The sequence below is a fragment of the Sorex araneus genome, chromosome 10 (assembly GCF_027595985.1).
Source record: "Sorex araneus isolate mSorAra2 chromosome 10, mSorAra2.pri, whole genome shotgun sequence".
Classification (NCBI taxonomy): domain Eukaryota; kingdom Metazoa; phylum Chordata; class Mammalia; order Eulipotyphla; family Soricidae; genus Sorex; species Sorex araneus.
In genome coordinates, this window is record NC_073311.1 from 64,275,657 (window position 1) to 64,300,283 (window position 24,627).

Below are 24,627 nucleotides of genomic sequence, written 5' to 3' on the forward strand. Positions count from 1 at the left end.
GGCTCAGGGCCGGTTCCTTCAGACCTGGTGGACCGAGCCCGGCCTATCTGTGGGCCTGTCTCCCAGAATCTTCGCCACACTCTAGCAGGGAACAGTAGGGGTGTGGAGAGCAGCCGCAGCTGTGGCACCAGGGGCTGCGGTGGGGGAACAGCAGTGGTGGCGGCTCCTGCTCTCTGTGGGAAAAAGACGAGCTCACGTTTCCGGGAGGCCTTAAGGAGGAAGCCCGTTCCCAGGCCGGGGACTCTGGCTCTGCCAGGCCCCCGGCAGCCCTCAGACGCCCTCCCCCACAGCCAGCTCCTGACCCACGCAGAGCGCCACGGCGAGGTGCTCCTCTCCACACACCCAACACCCCCACACCGGGCCGGTGGCCAGAGCGCTGGCTGGCTCCTGGCTTTACGGTCTCCCTTCTTTGAAGGTTTTCATGGTCCTTCCAAAAGGAGGGTTTTGGGGTATCATTCATTTCCCTTTCTTTCACCCAACCTTTGTTATCCAGCCATTTTCCTGCTCACTACAAAAAAAAAAAAAAAAAAAACCAACAACAACAAAAACCCAAAGCAAAATAGCAACCCCACCCCAACGATAGCTAGTTATCATTATACAAACAACATTTACCTCACAAGAGAAGCCCGAGTCATCTGTTTAACCTGACACAGCACAGGGCATTTGTCACACCAATCTTCTGTTTCTCTGGAAACTACACTTGCAGCTTTGGGCCACTGAAATATGCGCCTTTTTGATGTCACATTTGATCCTAAGTTTCGATCAAATTCAACGTCCGTCTCTAATTTCTCCCATGCTTGTTGCCAGTGAACAGGAGTGTACCAGGCTACAGCCTTAAAAAAATAAAAGATTTATCGGTATTAAATACTACTGGAATTAGGGGTATCAAGTACTACTGGAATTTGTTGGCAAGGTGAGTGGGGCAAGACCAAGGGTGTTTGGGCCACTTGGCAGAGAACCTCTGCTTTTGCAGGTTCAGAACTAGTATCTCCTCTCTGAAGTTTCCCTGGGGGTTCTCTTTCTAGAATGCACATCTCTGATGGGCCATGGAAAGCTAGGCATCTATTTCTATCAAAGCATCGCTTCCCTGTAGCACGACTATTTATGGATAAGTAACAATTTCTACTTGGGGGTGTCCTGAGAGCAGGAGTTGCTCATAGTCCAGCCACGGTCCGTCAGCTATGATCTCAACAGCAAACAAACGGATTCGTGCCTGGCAGAAACAGCATGCTGCTGTGAACCCCCTCATGGAAAGGTCCAGTCTAACTACAAAATATAACCGAGTTACAGGGGACAACAGTTTATTCAAATGCCCAACCAGCAGCTCAGGTTCCCTCTCTCCGCTCCGTGCACAGAGCCTGGAACTGTGCATCGAAGTAGAAGCTTTGAACATGTTTGCTGAGAAGCACATGGGGGGAGGGGCAAAGGTGACCAGATGTCCAAGGCAGGAATGAGTTCTCACCTGGGTTTTCCTCAGAGGTGGAGCAGGGGTCTCTTCTCTACCAGTGAAAATGACCGGAAGTGGTATAAAATTTAGTGTGAGTCCACCGAAATAATATAAGTTAGTGAAGGCTTGGAATTCTATCTAATGGGAACCCTCCTTACACAGTGACAACCGTTTCCAGGAAGATGCAGAAAGATATCAAACATCTTTGGATTTATTAGCAAGTGTCAGGGACAGTCCCTCTAAGGAACAGATCTACGTAACTTGCTAAACTCGGGCATGCAGAGTTGAAGACTCGGGCCAGCTTATTGTGTGGACTAATGATTTTGAGAGTAGTTTGGATTGGCAGTAAGACAAGAAGACAGGGGGCTGGAACAATAGCACAGTGGGGAAGGGCATTTGCCTTGCACGTGGCCAACCCCGGTTCGAGTCCCAGCATCCCATCTTGTCCCCTGAGCACCGCCAGGAGTAATTCCTGAGTGCAGAACTAGGAGCAACCCCTGTGCATTGCCAGGTGTGACCTAAAAAGCACACACACACACATACACACACACAAAGACAAGAAGACATATACTAGAGAAAAAATAGAATGATTTGGGAAAAGGACTAACATTTTGTTGTTGCTATAGTAGCAAGAGACACCTTTAAAATTTACTGGTGTGTCCTGGGGAACATTACAGCAAGGAGAAAGCAGAGTCACAAGATGAAGTTGTCAATATGGGAGTGAGTTACCCAGAATTATTCCCAGCGCCCTGATTTTTACGTGGGAGAACATTAGACCAAATTAGACCCAAGAGCTTTCATTAGCATGTGTGCGGGCGAGTGCAGAGACCAGGTTAGACCACAGCCGAGAGGTAGAGCTTCCTGCAACCCTGAGGTGAGAGACAGCTGCTGAGAGGGAGCTGGGGGACATGGGGAGGAGGAAGAAGATCCAGGCACATGCCTTTTCTCATTCCACTCTTCAAGCTCGATGTAAGTAAAACCCACTTGGGGCACTGAAACTTGAAGCAAGTTCTTAGAAATGTGAACTTTTCTTTCCCCAGCTGGGGGAGGTCTTTGATCAGGACTAGCGGGTGTGGTTGACCGGCCTGGCCCGGTCCAGCAGGGCAGGTAGCCCCAGTGCTTAGGAGTTTCAAGGATGGAGACAGAGCCAGTGAGTGCCCTGAGCGGAGGGGAGGCTCTAGGAACTGTCTAGTGTTCTCTACACACCACTCTCGAGAGCGGGACACTCACTTCACCGTTAGGTTGACACAGGATCGTTGTGCAGTTCGGGCTTGTTCTAAACGTCTCTTGCTCCTTCCACAGAAAGTCCGAAGGTGGCTGATGATTGGCTTCTGAGGCTGCTGCCCACACCTGTAGGGAAATTGTCGTCTGTCACAGAGAGTCAGTACCACGTGTGCCCCTGAGAGCCAAAGGCTCTTGGGGATGAGGCCTGGGGGCGTGGCACCAGGCTGTGTGCCGCTGAACAGCAATTGGACGGGGTCTAAAGGGAGAGGGGAAATCTCCCGTGGCAAGAGATGATCCTGCTCTAAGCGAATCATTGGTGTTTGCTTTGCTTCACTTTAGGAACTTAGTCCCTAAATAGTTCCTCTTAATAGTCAAATCATTGCAACTAGAGCACTGTGCACAATTGGAGGAGGAGGTAATGGGAGACTCAAGGCTGGGGCCTCATTTGCATCCATGAAGGGCAAGGCGGCTGGACGAACCACTTCCACAGAGAAACACACTTGACATAGAGAACAGGCAGTGAGGAGACGGGCATAGAGGCCGCCTCCTGTCCCGCCTGGGGGCCCCGCCTCCCGCTCACCGTGACCGTGGCCTGGGCCTGCATGATGACATTGGGAATGAACTGGTAGAGAGAGACTGTCTGTCCTTTCACTTTTTGCTGGAGAATGTGACTTCCGATTTCCAGCTCTTTATCTAGGGAAGAGTTAACGAGCTTCACAAACAAACCCTTGTTATTCACTTCCGCTATTTTAACGTCTCCAAGAGCACTAGGAAGTAAAACACAGGGTGATAGGTGACTTCAGTTAGCATGTCACATGTTAAGGACTGACCAGTAACTAGCCTATTCCTAACTTTGCCTCTAGGTGTGCCCTCCCCCTCTCACCCCTTCCTGCTGCCATTAGTCTGCTCTAGACCAGGATGACTCTAGACCTTTGTCTCTGGAGGGGTAAAAGCATCCTACTCTTTCTGTTTCGGTGTTGTTTGCTCAGCTAAGTAGATCCTGTTTGTGGAATTGTTTTCCTTCTATAGCACGTCACGTATTCTACTTTTCAGTCTTTTTTTCCCCAATTAAAAAAATTTTTTAGTTAATTTTTTGGGGGGTTTACTCCTTGGCTCTGTGCTGGGGGGACTACATGTGGTGCCAGGGATTGAACAGGGGCCAACATGTAAGGCAAATGCCTTAACCTGTATACTGTCTCTCCAGCCCTACCTACACGTGTGTATTTTGGAAAGAAAAACATTTAAACTACATCTTTATATCTTACAATAAAGAGACGTAAACTATAATTTCACTGGTTGAAACGGATTTTCTCTCCTCCTTTACAATTTTTGTATCCTATTAAAGAAATTGTTTCTCTTTCATCCCCCACCCCAACAAGACCCCAAGGTGCTGCCCACGAACAGCCCCTCTGGCTCCTGATCAAGCTGCTTAACGGCCCTGATCCCAAGAGACTCAGAAACAAATCTCGGAACCCAGCAGCTTTTGGCAGAAATCCCTCCAGATTTAATTATTAAAATTTCAAAATTCCAAAATTGTGCGGCCACTATTGCAGCTGTGTGACATCATATGCTATTCATAATCAGCAACAGAAAACACATTGTCTAATGTTGCCTTTTTGGCAGATCTGAGTGTTGGGGTAAAATCTAAAATAATAATGGTGGGTCTGGTGTAGAAATATTGAATGTAATCAAAGTACCACTCGATTTGCTCGAGCCCGTGCCAGTAACGTCTCCATTCCTCCCTGTTGTGTGCTAGTGTAGCCCAATGGTATTTTCTCGCTCCAGGAACACGAAAAGCCTCAAACCATTTGTTCAGGGTTTTGATGAAGAAGTCTGACCATCCCATAGGTGGGTGGCCACGTGGTCTTTTGACGTCCCGTGGAATCCAGTCGGTAACAGCTCTAGTCCAGCGGTTGTCTCTAAATCACATTACATATCCGGCCCATCTGATTTTCGACACCTTGGCAAACGAGACAGCGTCTCTGATTCTTGATTGTAGACAGAGGTCGGGACTCCAGATTCCTTCTCTCACTTGAGTGAAATGTGATATTCTAAGCATAGCTCTTTTGATTCCTCTTTGGTATACCCCAATAGCGTTCTCGTTCCGTTTTCATAGGGCCCAGGTCTCTGAGGCGAATATTAATGCAGGAAGAACAATGGAGTTGAAAATATGTGCCTGGAACCTGAGGTTCTTTGTCTTCTTAACAACTTCTTCCACGCTTCTGAAGGCGTTCCACGCTGCTCTCTTCCTCCTGTGCAGTTCTGGCACCAAATTGTTCCTCATGTTGAGTTCTTGACCCAGGTACATATAGCTGCTGCATTCGGAGATGTTCGTTCCATTGAGAGCAAATGGAATGTCAGGGACATTCAAATGTCAGTTTGTTTTTCATGAACATTGTTTTGCTGAGATTCAGCTGCAGTCCGACCTTTCCACAGTCTTTGACTGCAGTCGAAGTCAGCAGCATTTGCTGCTTGGCTAATGTTTGGTGTTATTAGAACGATGTCATCAGCAAAGCGGAGGTAGTGAGGTAGTGTAGCTGCCTACCGTCTATCTTCACTCCCATTCCTTCCCATGCCAGTCGTCGCATGACGTTCTTGAGGGTGGCACTGAAGAGTTTCATTGAAATGGTATCACCCTGCCAAACCCCTCTCTTTACATTGATGATCACTTCCTTGTAGAATGGTGAGATCCTGGTGGTGAATCGTAATACAGTTCGCAGAGGATCCTGATGTACTGAGTTTGAATGCCCTGTTTGGCTAGGACTTCGATGACCGCTTCAGTCTCAACAGAATCAAAGGCCTTCTTTAAATCAATGAACGTTAGACAGAGCGGCATCTTGAACTCTTGTGAAACTTCAATGAGTTTGGTCACTGTGTGGATATGGTCGACTGTGCTGAATCCTTTTCGGAACCCGGCTTGCTCGCATGGTTGTCCTTTGTCTAGTGTTCTGCCTATTCTATTCAGGATGAGTCGAGTGAACAACTTGTAGACGACGGACAACAGGCAGATTGGGCGATAGTTGCTGATGTCGTGGATGTCTCCCTTCTTGTACAACAGAATGGTCCTACTGGTTTTCCATTGGGATAGAACCTTGCATTTGGACAGGTAGTGTGTGAAGAGCTGAACCAGGGTATTGATGAGTACTGGCAGTAGATTCTTTAGGTGTTCAGGTCTGACCTTGTCTGGACCGGGTGCTGTACGCGTCTTTACCGACAAAATGGACTGTCAGATTTCAGAAGGGTGAACATTGGGAATGACACATTCATCCTGAGGAATTTGGTATGTGGGAAGGTGGACATGGCTATCGAAGAGATTCGAGTAGAAGTCATGAATAATCCTCTCCATTGCTCTTCTGGAAGATGTGATAGATCCATCAGGACATCAGAGGGCAGTCATCTTGGTCTTGTAGTTGGCGAAGGACAGGAAAGCGTTGTGAATACTTTTCCTGGCTTCTGTCCCATTGGCCAACACTGCTGCTCTTCTCTCTTTGAGGTTTTCCTTAATTGCTTCTCTTCACAGCTTTGCGAGCTCGGACGTTAGCTTGTGATTACCTGAGGCTCGTGCCAAACCACGTTGGCGAATGAGCTTGAGAGTTTCTGAAGACAGGCGTCTGTTTGTGGCTTTCCCACTCTCAGCATTCCTCATGCAGTCATGGAGGTGCTGAACCAGTCTATCCTATTTCTTATCGATGTTGTCAATGACAGCATCTTCCCACATTGCCGCAATAGTGCCAAAGAGCTCCCACTTGGTGGTCATTCTGAGAGTTCTCTTCTTAAACTTAAACTTTTCAGTCCTTTCTCCCAGCTCTGTGAAGTAGAATTTCGCATGAAGGAGACAGTGGTCTGATCCCATTTGGAATTGGGACAACAGCGACATTGGTCAGGCAAAACTGTGGATTGAATATGATGTGGTCAATTTTGTTGTGGAACTGTCCACAGGGAAACTCCCATGTCCAACATTTAGACATTTAGATTTGGTCTTCTAGAACTGTGAGTTACCATGCATGGCCTCGGCTGACATGATGAACTCAGACAGTCTTTCACCCTGTTCATTCCATTCTAGGCCATGGGTCTCCATGCGGAGTTATTCGGGCGACCTTCTTGGTCCTATCTTGGCATTAAAATCACTGACAACGATCTTGTAGAAGGTGTGGTCTTCTTTATAGAACTTTTCCAGCTCCATATAGAACTTCTCAATTTCTTCTTCATTGTAGTTGGATGTTGGTGCATAGACAATGAAGATAGAAACTGTCAGCAGTGAACCACATCTATGCAAGCGTAATTGTCCAGTTCGGGTTGTTAGGCATTTGAATGATCAGTGCTCATGGCCAAGTTCGAGTTGAGAAGGACACCAATGCCACCGACGCCTCTGTTGTCACATGTTCCGAGGAACAGTTCTTCTCCAGTGTCGAAAATGGCGTGATGTGATCGATGCCTTCTCGTTTTGGTCAGACCAATGATATCGTACTTGATCTTCTGTGCTTGCATCATCAGGTCCTCAATGGATGCTTCTGATGCCAGCACATATGTGTGCATTGAAAGTATAGTCATTTTAGTCTTTCTTTGTTTTGGCAGTCTAGTTCATCCCTGAGATTTTATCAGCCTCTTCTTGCTCATCCTTCTTAACACTGCCATATTGGGGGCTCTTTCAGTGTCAGGTGAATGAGGCCCATTGTTGTTACTGTTTTTGGTGTATTGAATATGCCATGGGTAGCTTGCCAGGCTCTGCCGTGTGGGTGGGGCACTCTCGGTAGCTTTCCAGGCTCTTCGACAGGGATGGAGACTTTTAGGGTGGCCTCTAATCACCCTTACAGGTGTTCCCATGGTTCACATCATATTTGAACCCCATCAAAGGTGGTGTGGTAATATTACTGCACCATTACTGTAATCAAAGTAGAGAGAGAGTAATGTGGAAATTATCTGCCACACAGGTAAGGGGAGGGTGTGGGATGGGGGTTATACTGGGGTTTTTGGTGCTGAAATATGTGCTCTGGTGAACATCACTGTATGGCCGAGACTTAAATCCAAGCTTTGTAACTGCTCTCATGGTGATTCAACAAATAAATTTATATAAAAATTGTTTCCTAATTTTATATTTTATTTTCTCCTAAACATTTCAAGAATTTGCTTTTCATTGCTTGGCTTGTGCATACAGGATGTATTCTTCACATAAAGAGCTAATTTTCTTAACTGTGTTTATTTCATAGTCACCATCTTTCTGCTGATTTGGAATATCACCTTGGACTATTATTGTTTCTGAATATTTTAAGGTGTTTTATTCTTCCTCCTGATCTAGCTGTTTATTCTATGCCCATTTGCATTTCTATTTCTTAATATTAAGTCTTGATTTTTGGCTGGACATGAGTTTGCTCATTTTCTTTTTTTCACTGTGTGTTAGCTGCTTTAATTAAACCCTTTGTGTTAGGCAGAATGGTTTGTATAGATGGTCCTAACACCTGGGTCCCTTGCATAAGGTATGTTATGTGGAAAAACACATGTTGTTGAATAAAGATATGAATATTAAGATACAGAGACTATCCAGGGTGATTTTTGTGGGTCTACCACATCAAATGTATCCTGAAACTCAGAGAATTTTTTATTTCAGCTGGAACTGGAAGGAGGGGGGGATTTCAAGACCATCTGGACATGGCAGTGCTCATTACTGAACTGATGTGAGCCCTGGGCACGAGGGGTCACATGCCGGGCCCAGAGGGAGCCAGTAGGTACAAATGTTGGCTATCAGCTGTCAGCAAGGAAATGGGGACCCCGGTCTGATCACCAAACAGAACAGAATTTGACCAAGAACTCAATAAAGTTTAGAAACATTTTCCTCTTAAAGTAACTCTTGGGCTATTTTATCATCTCTCTGGGCCCAGAGTTGCCTTTTCTACCTGGGAAATGAAGACACTTGATCATTGCCTGTAAAGAAATGGCCAAGACTTGCCTAGCTATGACCCCTTTGTCATCACATATGCAAATGAAGATTTATAGTTGCTTTTCAAAAATCTTTCATTATTCAAGTGAGCTGTTCAGTGATTTACTTCTTTAAAATATGCACGTGGAATAAATTAGCTTTCATCCACAGTGAAGAACATCGTCTAGATCAGAGATCAGAATTTTGTTTGCCTTTCATTTGATATCAGGACTCAAACTACAGCAAGTATTTTACAATATATGTAAATTCAAAGGAAGGGTTTAATCTGCCAGAATCTTTGGTAGTTACATTTACCTCCTTCCTAGAAGCTTTTCCATTTGCCTTCAGTGGGAAAGGGACGTATGACGTCATCCTCTCTGCTGAGATTTCCTAGACTGTACTGGGATGTTCTGATAACTGTCAGCAGTGTCCGCCTGGGTTCGATTTGTAACAAGATAGTAGTTGGCTATAAGTCTCTATAGAGTTTCAATTGTTTTAGCACACATCAGCTTAAGATGCGGGCATCTCTTTAGCTGGGGGCTGGGGGAGGGTGCTGGGAGAGGGAGCAGCCTATGGGATCCCCCTAATTTCCTAAGTAAACTTAGACAGGGGATGTGACGGAGTTAGTGGGAGTACAAGAGAAAAGACCCCAGGCTGAAGCTGCAGGAGTTGACACGACTCCCTTTAGAACAAGGCACACCGACCGAATATGAAAGGACAGGGAAATATGTCCCATGCAAAGGCTAAGTTATAAAAAGCAGAGATGGATAGACTTACAATTGGCAACATAGGCATCGAGTCTAAAACATTTCTGGAGATCAAGGAAGTAGTTGTATAATGACAAAGGGTTCACTTCAGCAGGGAGAGGGGACATTGTGAATGTGTGTGTCTACTCAGCACTGCACTTAAGCAGATCTGGTAAACGTGAGAGACAAGTGTAACATCAACTGGTTTTGAGTCCTCATTTTCAGCAGTGGATAGAATGCCCAGAGCACAAAATTATGAAGAAAATGGCTTATTTGAACAACTCTGTAGAACAAATGAGTCTGCTAAAATGTGTACACAGTCCCCCACGAGATAGAAGCAGGATACACATCCTTCTGAAGAATCCATGATATATTCTCCAGGATAGGTCACAAAACAACTCAACAAACTTAAGAAAAATAACACCAAGCATCCTCTTGGATCACAGAAGAATGGAATAAGAAGTCAATGACACATAGAGATAGGAAGATTCACAAATACATAAGAACTAGGTGAGACACTCTCAAACAACCATTCAAAAATAGAAGAAACAAAAGTTTGAAATGCCTCGAAGCAAATAAAGTCATTAAAACATTATGGAATCAAAAATAGTTTAAGGGGTTGGAGAAATAGCACAGAGGGAAAGGTATTTGACTTGCATGCCGCTGACTCAGGTTCAATCCCCAGCCCCATGTCCTGTCCTTAAGTCTTCCAGGAGTAAGCCCTGAGGACCTCCAGGAGGCAATTTTTTTTTTCAGAAAACAAAATAAAACACAAACAACCAAATTTTACAAACTCAAGTAACTAGAAATAAAAGAAAGACAGAAGTTCAAACAAAGCAGAATGAAATAAGATTTGAGTAGAAATAAAATAGACTAAAATACAGGAAAAAATCAAACTTAGAGCTGGAGTTTTGAAAATATAAACACAATTGGCAAACCCTTAGCTAAATTAAGGGGAGGGGAAACCAAAAATGAAATAAGAGATATTACAGCAACTTACAGAAATAAAAATCATAAGAAATCATTGTGAACAATTTGAATTATTCTGAACAAATTGAATGAACAAATTGAATAGCCTATAATAAATTCCTAGAAACATACAATCTGCACAAGCTTAACATGAAGAAACTGAACAGGCCAATAACAAAGAGATTGAGTTAGTTATCAAGAAATTACAACAAAAGCAAGGTACCAGGTAGCCAACTTCAAGGGTGAATTTTGTGAAGAAATTAAGGAACTAAAACCAAGATTTCTTAAATTCCTCCAAAAAAATAAAAAAAGAAGACCCCTTCTAAGTTAATTTTGTAAGCTAACATCACTGATTTTAAAACACGACAGAAGTAGACAAAACTATAAAAATAAAGCCAATGAAAGTAAAGTTCAGGAAAATAGATTCCTAAGATAGATGCAAAAACCCTGTCTAGTATACCAGGAAACCAAGTTCAGCAGAATTGATATGGGTAATACCAACAGCTAACTGGGTTTATTTCTGGAACATAAAAAGGCTATACCCAACTAAGATAATAGAAGACAAAGACCACGAAAAATCATTTCTCAAAATTCAGCATCCTCTTATGGTAGAAAAATCTCCAGAAATAGGATGAATATAAGAGCATAGAAAGATATATTTCATGTTAACAAAATTTTTAAAAAAGCTCAAGTGTCTATATTAATATCAGATAATGTAGGCATCTGAGCAAAAACTATTGGGGCCAGAGAGCTAGCACAGCAGGCAGGCCACTTGCCTTACATGAGGCCAACCCAGGTTTGACCCTTGGTACTCCATGTGGTCCCCAGAGGGTCACCAGGAATAATCCCTAAATGCAGAGCCAAGAGTAAACCCAAGAGATGACTCTGGATGTGGCCTCCAAGCAAAAGAATGTTAATAAAATATACTGAAAAGATCATCTCATAATGATATTGAGATAATTTTTCTAATACTCCCAAGTGTTTGTATATTTAATAACAAAACTTCAATATACAAAAACTGTCGATTAAAAACCTGGTAGGACTGTAAGGAGAAATAAATCAACAGTGTCAGATATTTAGATCCCTCTTTCCCAGTGAGTGAGAAAACAAATCAATAGAAATTAAGCACAAGGAGAACAAACTTAACAGTGTGAGTCATTTTGGCTCGGGTGACATTTATTACCTTCAACATCAACAATAGACTTTGTAGACTTTGTTCATGCAGACAGAACATTTACCAAGAGAGATGTTTCCTGTCTATGAAATAAGTCACACTCTTTCAAAAGATTCAAATTTTGGGAAAGGGTCACGAGTCTTATCTCTGGCCATGCATTAGAATTACTATGAGACGAAACGCTAAATGTAACATAAAAAAGACTGATTGTTTCCAGGAAGGGTGGTGGCACAAAATCATCTCCGTTCACTGTTGAAGGAAATGTTATTTGGTTCAGTAGCTATGGGAAAAAGTCTGTAGATTTCTCCAAAACAAAGTAAATATAGTTCCATAGAACTCAGTAAAGCCATTTCTTAGTATCTACTCCTGAAACCATATATTTGAAAAGATACATGCTCACTGAAACGGTGAGTATAGTAGCCACTTACAAATGAATAGATAATAAGTTGTGGTATATGTACAAAATGGAATATTATGAAGCTGTAAAAAAAGATGAAATTGTGCAGTTTTCAGCAACTTGGATGGAACTGGAGAGTATCACACTGAATAAAACAAGTCAGAGAGAGAAGAGCAAATATTCTCACTCATTTGTGGCACAGAGAGCCAAGACAATGGAATGAAAGATACCAAATGATGGTAACCTTTGGCCCTATGTTACAGTGCAGAGTATGGCAAGATGGGGGAAGTGAGGGAGTGGGGAGTGATGTGGCAGACTGGGGCTAACAGGAGGGCCCTGGATGAGGGTCTAGGACAACATAATAGTGAAATTAAAAATAAGTGGGTTTGCTAAGGAAGCACAGGTGTGATGGAGAGGCGTCTTAGGACATTGGTGGAGGTCCACTGACAGCTTTGGTGAGAGACCCAGTTACAGTAGACATCAAACTCAGGGTAGAGGTGGAGAGAGAGGTGAGGGGTAAGGTCAGGACCTTCAACACTCTAGCAGTGACTTGTGTACATAGGTTGAGAACTAAGGGAGGAAAATGCGTTTATAAACTTCAAGCTGCATATCCAAGACTTAATTCTACTTTCAATGTAGAGGGAAAGGTAACAGCTTCACAGCATCTGCCCAGATCACTCCCTGTTGAAATAAGGCTTCCTTGTGAATGCCCTGATCCTCAACCTGTCACTGAATCACTGAATCTTCACCTGCAGCTCTTCCCCAATTAATCTGTGTGAAAGTTTTGCAGGCCATGTTCCTGACTCTTAAAAGCAAAAAATTCTTGCGGTGGGGGGGGGGGGGCTCTCAATCAAATGTCATTATTTTTAGCGTGGTAGGCTATGAATGCACAATTTGAATAGTGCTTTTTGTTGCCCTTTTAAAGAACATTTAGGAATTTGTTGTAGCTCTGTGCTAATAGCACTGGTTTTAAAGAATCTGGCTTCAGGAGAGAGAGGTCTCCTCCATGTCTGACCTCAGCTTCTTTATCCTGTCAAAGCACTATCGACACTTCTTACTAACAAGTCACAGTCCAGAATGCTGTTTATGGCCCAAGCATAATTAAAATATATATACATGCATCAGCTCTAATTTTAGTTATAAATTGACTTATTGGGATCAATTCTTTCACCACAGATAAAAACATTCATAAAAACAAATCAGTGTGGAAATATCTCTTTTCTTCTGTCAAGAACCTAGTAGAGAGGCTGGAGAGATAGTAAAAGGGTCAAGGCGTTTGCTTTACAACTCACTGATCCTGGTTCCATCCTGGGTACCACATGACACTGTGAGCACCACCAAGAATGACCCCTGAACCAAGTAGCAACTTGCATGCCTCCGGCACTATTGGGTGTTGCCCAGAAATAAAAATAAATTTAAGAAAAAGAACTGAGTAGAAGAAACCATCCCCTTAAATGATTTGCCAATAATAAGAGAAGGTGCTTGAACAATTAAGTTGATTCTCTCTGCTGGGATTGTGCAATGCTATTTTCTTTGGCATCTTTGAAGAGTTAACATTCTTTGTTTGGTTCCTTGGAGAGTTATATTGATTACTTTTAATTGCTCAGAACATGAAAGAGTTTTATTTCAAAGAACTGCCTAGGGTTTTCGATGAAATCATGGATCTAACACATTGGAGCTTTATTTATAGCTGACTCACTGGTCCCAATTTATTACCCCAATAGACATACTCTCCCAACGGGAAACAGTGAAGAGTTCGCATTGAGTATGCACCTGCGTCTAGTTTGGCCCAGGTCTTCCAGAATTGTAGAGAAGTGCTTCCACCTTTTCTTGCTGGGTAATGGGTGTGCAGACATTTTCTCTGAATGGCCAAACAGTGAAAGGAAATAGTCTTCCCCTTCACCAATCACAGCTGACTCTGAGTGGAGCCCCATACTGTGTTTCTTTGCAGGGTTCATGGAGCCGCCAACTTCTTCCAAAAAACAAGAAGGAAGCAAATGAGTGAGAGGGAACAGATAGCAAAGAACCCAGGGTCACCTTTATTACTTTTAGCTTCTGTAAAACAACATCCATTATACATTTTACTATCACTGTCAAACTCAGCGAGAACGAAAAACTTTAAACAAAAGTCTATAAAATAACGGTTTTGGTGATTGTAAACTATCAATTGCAATAGCACAATAACCGAAAACAGGTTATTTAATTGTTCTGGAAGCATTGGGAGTTGTTGGGGGGGTTAAAAAAAACTCGTCTCAAATTTCGATATGTTATGCTTAAATAGAAATGACTTTTAAATCATATTAGCCATTCTCACTCAGTTGCCACCCAAAACTTAAAGCCTTAAATGAGTCCTGGTTTATCAATTATTAGTATTTTTTTGAGGTAATAACTCAGATTTCTTACAATCAACCGTAACATTTTGTTAGACTTTTAAAAAAATGATCAGTCATATTCTGGTTAGTAATTTAAAAATTCTCAAAACGAAGATACAGGTACTAAAACAGACCATATAATTTTGCACATAAAAACCCTACAAATTTAATGATTATGCAAATTATCCACAACCTACTCATCCAGAAGGGCCAAATAAATCTTTTTTGTTTGTTGGTTTTGGTTTTGGGGCCACATCCAGGAGTGCGCAGGGCTTTCTCCCGGCAGGCTTGGTGCGGAGAGTGCACATGGGTGCCAGGGATTGAACCTGGGTCGGCTAAATGCAAGGAATATGCCCCGTCCACTGTACACTCCAGCCCCTGTGAATCTAATCTTGTTTGTGTGAAGAAAGTCACATCACAGAGCTTCCCTTGCGATGAGAGAGCACCCAAGCATCCTGGAATACCCAGAGATATTTCATGGGGTCTTTCTAGACCCCTAATAAGATCTCAGCTCTTTCCTGAGTAAATGGATTGACACTGTCCCATAACCCATTTTCCTGAATATAATGTAAGGGCCTTGTGGACACTGGAGATAAGGAAGATAGTTGTCTACCAGGGTCTAGCATTTAAATATTCTCCTTCATTTGTCCTGTCTTTTTCTTAGTCAAGCTGTACATTTTCCAAAGGACAAAATACACAAAATATTACTCAGTCCTTCTGACCACATTCAGAAGGGCAGCAAACACTGTATGTTCAAGTTTCAAATTGTCTAGTAATTCCAGAGCATCTCTTTTGTTTTGTTTTTCTTTTTGGGTCACACCCAGCAATGCTCAGGGGTTGCTTCTGGCTCTGCACTCAGGAAGTACTCCTGGTGGTGCTCGGGTGACCATATTGGATGCAAGGCAAGCCCCTACCCTCTGTCTTCGGTACTATCTCTCCAGCTCTCCAGAGCATCATCAGAGTTAGCCCATCACCCATTCTGATAACTCCAGGTGTCTGACTTATGGAGATGGTGTATGGTGCACTTGACCCCAACATTCTATGATGTGAACAGGACCCTAAGGCTTGGTTAGGTCAACAGTGAGCAAGTTAGTTACTCTGCATACAACATCAAGAAATCAGTCTTATTGGTGACAAATAACAAAGCATTGTTCTATTCTCTAGGGTCACAAACGTTTTTTTGAAATATGATTTAAAAATATTATTGTGGGGCTGGAGAGATAGCACAGCGGGTAGGATATTTGCCTTGCATGTGGCCAACCCTGGTTCGATTCCCAACATCCCATATGGTCCCCTGAGCACCACCAGGAGTAATTCCTGAGTGCAAAGCCAGGAGTAGCCCCTGAGCATCGCCAGGTGTGACCCCAAAAAGCAAAAAATAATAATAATTAATAAATAAATGAAAATATTATTGGGGGGAGGGGCACACACCAGCCAGCAGTGCTCAGGGCTTACTCCTGGCTTTGTGCTCGGTGATCACTCCTGGAAGGCTTGGGAGACTGTATGGGTTTCTGGGGATGGAATCTGGGTTTGCTGTGTGCAAGGCAAACACCTTTCTTGCCCTACTTCTTCTCAGGCCCCTAAAATATTTATTAAAAGGAGGCCAGTGCCATAGGGATTTTGCCTTGCCTGCAGTGAACCTGGGTTTGATCCTTGGCATTCTGTGTAGTCTCGTAAGCACCACCAGAAATAATTAATAATTAATAATTCCTGAGTGCAGAGTCAGGAAGTAGGCCCAAGCATCGCAGGATGTGGCCCCAAATGAAAAGCAAATAAAAATTTACACACACACACACACACACACACACACATATATTTCTTAAAAGACTCGGTGCGTGAGTCGCTTACCTCTGTGGCTATCTGAATGGATCCAGCTCATTGCGATCGGGTTTGTAACCTCTGAGGTGGCAATCGAGATGCCCTTCGGGGAGCCAGCGGACAGGAGTCTGAGCAGTGTTGCTAAGGAGTACTTGCTGGAGAGGGGCCGGGTGGCAGCTGCCAGATCCTGGACCGTGGGAAGGCGAAACACCACAGACTGCTGTCTCCCTGAGCACTGGTCGTGGACTTGGTCCTGTCTGTGTACAAGAGTGAGGATCGTAAGCCAAGTCGGACGCCCACAGGACGCTCCCATCCCAGTGCCCCGAGCTCTGCTTTTCGAACGGACCGAGACATCGAACACCTCCCACGCCCTTTCGCCTGCCTAGCTACCACACCCTTCTCCTTTTCCTACTTAGAAATCAAATTTCTGTCAATGGTTTTGAAAAAATGTTAAGGCAGGAGATGATGGTTGCCGTGAAGACACCCACCTGGTTGGGCCTGTCCTCCCAGCCTTTGAATGCAGTTTCTGTCCTCACCAGGGGGTCTGCAAGCCATCTGAAGGCCACTGTGAAGACTCATTAGATCTCCCTTTTCCTCAACATACACGGTAGTAGTCCTTGCTTAAGATATAATTGTTTATGCTCCTCAATATGAATGATTTTTCATAGGAAGGGCAGAATATAATTCCAGTGGTTGATTTTTACTCCCTTTTTCTATTGAAGGTGAACAATGTCATTAGAAATTGTCTTCCATGGAGGCAGGGGGAGGGTGGGAAAGGGGGGGTATACCCGGGATATCGGTGGTGGGGAATGTGCACTGGTGGGGGGATGGGTGTTTGATCATTGTGAGATTGTAACCCAAACATGAAAGCTTGTAACTGTCCCACAGTGATTCAATAAAATGGAAAAAAAAAATCCCAGAAAAAAAAATGGGAAAAAAAGATATAATTGTTTATTACATCTTCTTTCCCAGAACTGCTGCTTTACAATTTTTTGTGTGCTTTGTAGATTCTGTCTGCGGCCAAATAAATTCTGCAAATTAATAACTATTAATATGCCCCAATGTGTTGTGTTTGGGGGTGTTGAATGAATAGCAGAAAAGAGGGAGAAGTTAATCTCCAGATATTATTTTTATAAGGTAGCCTTTACCCTTACCATATGGATCTTATTTTGTGGATTATAGTATCTTATTTTGCCTAATTTGTAGTATAATTCTGTTACTTATTTTAGTTTTGGCTTGGGGGCCACACCCAGCAATTCTCAGGGGGTCACACCTAACTTGGCACTCTGGAATTACTCCTGATGGTGTACAGGGACCATGTGGGATGCCGGGGATTGAACTCAGGTCAGCTGGGTGCAAGGCAAACGCCCTCCCCACTGTGCTATCATTCCAGTCTCTGTTATAGTAGAATTTTAACACCCAAAGGGAGAGCCGCTGCCTCCTGGCTTCCCACCCTCTCCTCTGCTCAGTCTCTCCTTTGAACCGCCTTACCCGTCTTAGTTCTCGACCTGCTCTGCCATGGCCCCTGTGTCTCAGGCTGTGTCCTGGCCCCTGGATGGCCACCTCGGCCCCCTGAGCTAGCGACGTCAGTGTCCTGTGGGTTCACACTCCCGCACCCTCGCCACCGTGCAATCTTCCTCAAACACCCTCTCCACTTGCTCCATTCCCCAGGGATTCCCGCACCTCAGGAGGACCCGGCCACGGAGCCATTCATTGACTTCTCAAGAGCCAGTCCCCGAGCTCAGGAATCCACCCGCAGGGCAGCTCCTGATGCTGTTTCAGACCCGAAACAAGTGGCTCCACTAAGTGCTCCTGAGTGGGCCCCACACGTCTCCCTGGCACTACCCCCTCACCTCTGCTCTGTCTGCTTCCTCCCAGAGTCCAGTTGCCCATTTCCCGGTTCTACTGAGACCCCCTTACCCGGCCCCTCCCCAACGCATGGCCCCCTTTCCGTGAAAGAGAGTGAGAATAACGCCTAACCCACAATGGTCTGAACAACCAAATAAATCTTTCTACAAACAACATCACTGTCTTGGTTCTGATCTCTCTGGTTTCCAGCGTTTCTCTGAAGTGATTAAAGTTATCTTGTACTTCTGTTTCCCATTTTACTTCCTCTCTAAGGTTTCCACAACAGAACAAAGATCTGGAATTTCCTAATCTGCCATCTCAGTGTGTCAAGAGGTGTTGACGGTTTGCTTTGGAGCTGGTAAATTCCTTTATCAGAAATATTACATCTGGCAGGGCTGGAGCGATAGCACAGCGGGTAGGGAGTTTGACTTGCACGTGGCCGACCCAGGTTTGAGCCCTGGCATCTGATTTGGTCCTCCAGGCACTGCCAGGCGTAATTCCTGAGGGTAGAGCCAAGAGTAAGCCCTGTGCATTGCCAAATGTAACCCCAAAACCAAATAAATAAATAAATACAACTGGAAAACTCTGTGCTCAAAACAGACTTCGATGTTTGGTTTTGTAAAATTGCCTGCACTACCCAAGGTACGGGGAATTTTACAGAAACCAATGACACTGGCTCTCAACACCCTGCTCGGTAAGCTCAGATGCTGGCCTCTCTGTTCACAGGGCAAGTTCCAGTGCGTGAAGACACAGCCTTGAGTATGAGCGGAGGACCAAGATGGGGGTGGGAAAGGACACCCAAGGGTCAACAGTCATGCCACAGCTCTTTCATCTTTGTCCCAGCCAGAGTCTGGCCAGAGGCTCTGATTTCTCCCTGACACGGGCTAGAAGCAGCAGGAAATGTACTTTCCCCGTCCAAACCCTTCCATCTGGGTTTCATTACTCATAAACGCAATAGATTTTCAACATGTTCCTTTTATAAACTTCATGGGTTTCCCCCCACTTCTTTCTCCGAAAAACAAGAGTGATATTTCCAAATAACCTTAATTCTATAGAAAGCTCTCAAAATCTTCACAAATATTGAAATCAAAGAAATGTAGTATGTGTATTTCTGTTGTTTATATTGGTGTCTATATCTCTTTCTCAATTTAGACAGAGGGAGCGTAAATTGAGGCCCCCATCACCATGCCATAACTCTGTGCCAGAGGCTGTTTCCACTCGGGGAGGCCCAGAGGGGGGCGGGTGAGAGCCCTCCTCGCCCCAAGGAACCCAGCCCCAGCAGCCGACCTCCACTACCCAGCCGCTGCCATGCTCCAGGCTGCTTTCTGCATGCTTGGGTCGAGCCTCAAGCATGAGCCAAGTCCCACGGAACCCAGGTAATGCAGAACTGTGTGATCTTGGACTCTGGGCTCAGCAGGACCCAGGAACAGAGATGCCTGCTTCTCCCAGTCTCCAGCCACCCAGGGGTCACACCCATAAGCCACCTCCTGCCGGCACCAGATAATCTCCTCATCAGCCACCCCCCAGAACTCACGGCTGCTTCTCCCAGAAGGGAGTATAAATTGAGGCTTCCAGAACCATGCCACCGGACTCGGCGCCAGAGGCTGCTTCCACTCAGGGCACCCCAGAGGGGGGCTGGAGAGAGCCCTTCCTGCACCAATGGGCCCAGCCCCAGAAGCTGACCTCCACTACCCAACTGCCGCCATGTTCCAGGCCTCTTTCCACACCCTCGGCCGAGCCTCACGCATGAGTAAACATATTCCTGGACTGTGCGAAGCGGCCACACAACACATCATAAGACACTCCCTACACATTTCCCATAAAATCATAGAGGAAAAAATATATATGTATATCTATCTATCTATCTATCTATTATCTATCATCTATCTATCTATCTATCCTTCTATCTATCTATACCTCTCAGAGAGCCCAGCAAGCTACCGAGAGTATCCTGCCTGCACGGCAGAGCCTGGCATGCTCCCCATGGCGTGTTCGATATGCCAAAAACAGTAACAATAACAGGTCTCATTCTCTGGACCCTGAAAGAGCCTCCAATCATTGGGAAAGACAGTAAGGAGAAGCTGCTAAAATTTCAGGGCTGGGATGAAAGTAAATGGATGAACAACGGGATGACAGTGATATCATGATATCTCTGTCATTGAGAAGAACATTTAAAATATTGGGTACACCTTTGGATGACCTGAAACATTCAAACCGCCTGTGATTCCGCTCAATCTGAGCCCTGAACTCACCACCCATTAAATCTCTTTGGGGAACAGAAAAGGCTTACACTAGTGTTCAGCTCGTGCTCTCTTTCCCATGTGGAATTTTCCAAGCTCCTTTTTGGTATTTGTTTCCTTTGTAGTTGATTTGCACGAAGCCAGGAGAAGATACAAAAACTATACTCCAGTGCTTCAGTGTTATTTTGGGAGGTGCTACACTGGTAAGCCCAACAATAATTCCTCAGCTGACCTCTATGAGCAAGTATTTAGATATGGCAAATGCAAGTTTATTAGGTCCAGAAAAACATTCATTCACTATAGGGCATATATTCGATGCCAGCAATCATTTAAAATAAAATAGGGGGAAACTAAAGCTCTAGTTAGTAGAATGAGTAACATGAGCGGTCCAAACATATTTAACCTCCTCACAGATACTGCCAAAATAAAAAAAAAATAGTGACGCAAGATTTTATTGAACAAAATAAAAATTTACTTAGACGTGAGATGAGACAAATAGAAGAATACATGTTCGAGAGAGAACAAGGGTCTCTTCAGAATGGAAGGAGCTAGAAAGAGACGTAAAGACAAACCATCAAGATACGTGTTCAAGGGAGAACACAGGCTTGAAGAGTGAGCTAAAAAAAGGTCGCCCTTGAGCAATTCTTTGTCTTTTTGGTCAGTGAAGGGGCTCTCGGGCACGGGGTTTGGTAGCTGTGTTAGGTGGGAGGTCTGGGGTGTTGGCCAGCTCTGAGGTGGCGGAGACCTATCTAAGGTGGGCTTTCTATTATAAAACCAGGAGGAAGAGTCAGACAGTTCCTGAATTCTAGAAAATGAGTGGAAAACATTCTAGCTCAAACCACTTCAGATTTTGGAACAGGAGGTCAAGTTCCATCACTTTCCTCTCATACTCAGCCCCTCCTCATGAGCTTATCAATCTTACTGGGTCTGGTTCCTCCCTTCTTCTGCTGGGTCATAGCTCTCTCTCTTTAGGGTCTCCACCGTTCCCGGGCTGTCTTGCATTTCTTTCATCTGAGCTAGAAGAGAGTCTCTTTTCTTTCCTGGCGAAATAAATCGTGACAGTAGGCAATGAGGACAGCGAGGGTTCAAGGCAGAGTTTCTGTTTTACGTGGCACCTGTTCAGCTGACCACTTGTTAAAGTACCTGCCAGATTTAGGTTATTTACCATGTTGGTCGGAGCCAAGGATTCTAACATCAGGGTTTTAAGTACTCACTGGCCAACCCTGATACTGGAGAGGGATCTTGGCGAAATCAAGATGAATGGGTGAAGCCATCACTAGAAGCTGTTCAAGAAGGACAGTTACCCAGTAGCACTACCTTTGTGACTGCAACCTTTAGGCCTGGCGAACGCCCGGTGGAACACTCTGATGGAACGTCTCCATAGTTACAGAGCTCCACACTGACCCATCACTCTGTGGGTGAGGTACCCGCCTGGCAATTTGCAGACACAGAATAATCTGACTTGCTGATGGGTAAGCTACATCTCCCACAAGACCATTTTTACCACTGAAATGTTTGCTGCCCTATTTTTGATTTCTGAGGATCAAGGGGTAGGAATTACAATTGGTTTTGTTTACAAATGCTCTTTGAACATTTGAACACAAGAAAAAAGGGAATCCGCAAGAACAGGATATGCAGTTTTAAGACAGTAAGGAACGTATTGGTAGAAATAGTGAAATCAAAGTCTTGAAATCTAAATTTTTCTAGGTATGCCAGCAACAGGATTTTGAAAAAAATCGTTTAATTCAGAGTGTGGAGTCTGAGTAAAAAGGCCCACACTGTCTCATGAAAACGGTGGTGGGAATAAAATTAACACATTTGAAAGTACATTATTGTATGCAGTGATAAAGAAATGTTGGTGCTGATAGTTATGGACAGAGTAGAGCACCTCACATTTAAATGAGCATCTATTCCATAAAACAACAATGGCTAAGTACTATGGATAAGCAATTCCTGCCTTAGGAAATTACATTTTCAAGCTAGATTTGAAAAAGACTTTCTTCTAGGAATTGAACATTACTTAAAAGCAAAGGACAATAAACAAACTTTGAATAAAAAAAGACAAAGTATATCACAGTAAGAGGAAATTAAGCAAGAGACTAAATATTTGATGACATTTTCTCCACAACAATGCAGAGATTAAGCACAATTTCTTATAAACCTTATGTGTAAAGATAGCATTAAAATTTACCAAACTATATTTTTAATTAACCATAGAAAAAGAAAAATGGAGTTATAGTGTTTTCTTCTATCTGTTCCTTTCCCACCTCTACTTGTCAAAATAGCTTCCTAGTTGCTAAAAATGTCTTATATTAGCATAAAGTATTATTACCTCATTTGTTTTATCAGAGGCCCTATTTACAATTCCAATATGGTTTGGAGAAACAGAATTCTGTCAACTGAGAAAATCTTGGTGTGAATAATTCAATAATTTTGAAATCATACGATATATTTTCACACAGAAAATCTCACTCATACAGGAAATTTTCCTTATTACCTTTCCCTGAGTTAGATCATATTTGCCACAAAACATTTTCCTCTTCTGCTGCTGCTCAAAGTGTGTGTGCTTCAGCAGGGCTTAGAGGGGTCATAGGGAACATTTTATAAATAAGAGGGGGGCATTCTGATTATACAGATTCAACGCGATCCCTATTAGGATACCCATGACATTCTTTAAAGAAATGGATCAAGCAATCCTAAAATTCATATGGAACAACAAACGCCCACGGATGGATAGCTAAAACAATTCTTGGGAAAAAGACGATGGGAGGCATCACCCTCCCCAACCTCAAACTTTATCACAAAGCAGTAACAATTAAAACAGCATGGTACTAGAACAAAGGCAGAGCCGCAGACCAATGGAATAGGGTGGAATATCCCTACACACAACCCCAAATGTATGATCATCTAATCTTTGATAAGGGAGCAAGAGATGTGAAGTGGAGCAAGGAAAGCCTCTCTAACAAATGGTGCTGGCACAACTGGACAACCACATGCAAAAGAATGGGCTTAGACCTCGACCTGTCACCATGCACAAAAGTCAGATCAAAATGGATTAAAGACCTCAACATCAGACCACAAACCCTAAGGTTCATTGAAGACAAGGTCGGCAAAACCCTCCACGATATTGAAGATAAAGGTATCTTCAAAGATGACACGGAACTAAGCAATCTAGTAGAAACAGAGATCAACAAATGGGACTACATTAAACTAAAAAGCTTCTGCACCACAAAAGATACAGTGACCAGAATACAAAGACAATCTACAGAATGGGAAAGGATATTCACACAATACCCATCAGATAAGGGGTTGATACCAATGGTATATAAAGCACTGGATGAACTCTACAAGAAGAAAACATCCAACCTCATCAGAAAATGGGGTGAAGAAATGAACAGAAACTTTACCAAGGAAGAGATACGAATGGCCAAAAGGCACATGAAAAAGTGCTCTACATCACTAATCATCAGGGAGATGCAGATCAAAACAACCATGAGATACCACCTCACACCACAGAGACTAGCACACATCCAAAAGAACAAAAGCAACCACTGTTGGAGAGGATGTGGGGAGAAAGGGACCCTTCTACACTGCTGGTGGGAATGCCGACTGGTTCAGTCCTTTTGGAAAACAATATGGATGATTCTCAAAAAATTAGATATTGAGCTCCCATTTGACCCAGCAATACCACTGCTGGGAATATATCCCAGAGAAGCTAAAAAGTATAGTCGAAATGACATCTGCACTTATATGTTCATTGCAGCACTGTTTACAATAGCCAGAATCTGGAAAAAACCCGAGTGCCCTAGAACAGATGACTGGTTGAAGAAACTTTGGTACATCTATACAATGGAATACTATGCAGCTGTTAGAAAAAAGGAGGTCATGAATTTTGAGTATAAGTGGATCGGCATGGAAAGTATCATGATAAGTGAAATGAGTCAGAAAGAGAAAGACAGACATAGAAAGATTGCACTCATCTGTGGAATATAGAATAACAGAGTAGGAGACTAACACCCAAGAATAGAAGAATAGTAGAAATAAGTACCAGGAGCTTGACTCCATGGCTTGGAAACTGGCCTCACATTCTGGGGAGAGGGCAACTCAGAGAAGGGATCACCAAGTATAATGCGGTCGGAGGCCATGTGGGGGAAGGGTGATGCGGGCTGAAAGTGGACTAGAGACTGAACACAGTGGCCACTCAACACCTCTATTGTGAACCACAACACCTAATGAGAGAGAGAGAACAAAAGGAAATGCCCTGCCACAGTGGCAGGGTGGGGTGGGGGGAGATGGGATTGGGGAGGATAGGAGGGATGCTGGGTTTACCGGTGGTGGAGAATGGGCACTGGTGAAGGGATGGGTTCTCAAACTTTGTATGGGGGAAACATGAGCACAAAAATGTATAAATCTGTAACTGTACCCTCAAGGTGATTCACTAATTAAAAATAAATAAATTTAAAAAAAGAGGGAGGCAT

The 24,627-nt window shown here is 43.8% G+C and overlaps 1 protein-coding gene across 1 annotated transcript; it reads right to left on the minus strand.

Annotated features, from left to right (window-relative positions):
* Positions 1-43: 43 nt before the first annotated feature.
* LMNTD1 (lamin tail domain containing 1) lies at positions 44-23,337 on the minus strand (the record flags this gene model as incomplete). The annotated part of the gene is made up of 7 exons (XM_055117989.1): positions 44-173; positions 613-833; positions 2,678-2,797; positions 3,252-3,438; positions 13,645-13,843; positions 16,092-16,248; positions 23,290-23,337. Coding segments are annotated over 7 exons (1,062 nt in total), but the record flags the coding sequence as incomplete, so codon positions are not given.
* Between the last annotated feature and the right edge of the window lie 1,290 nt (positions 23,338-24,627).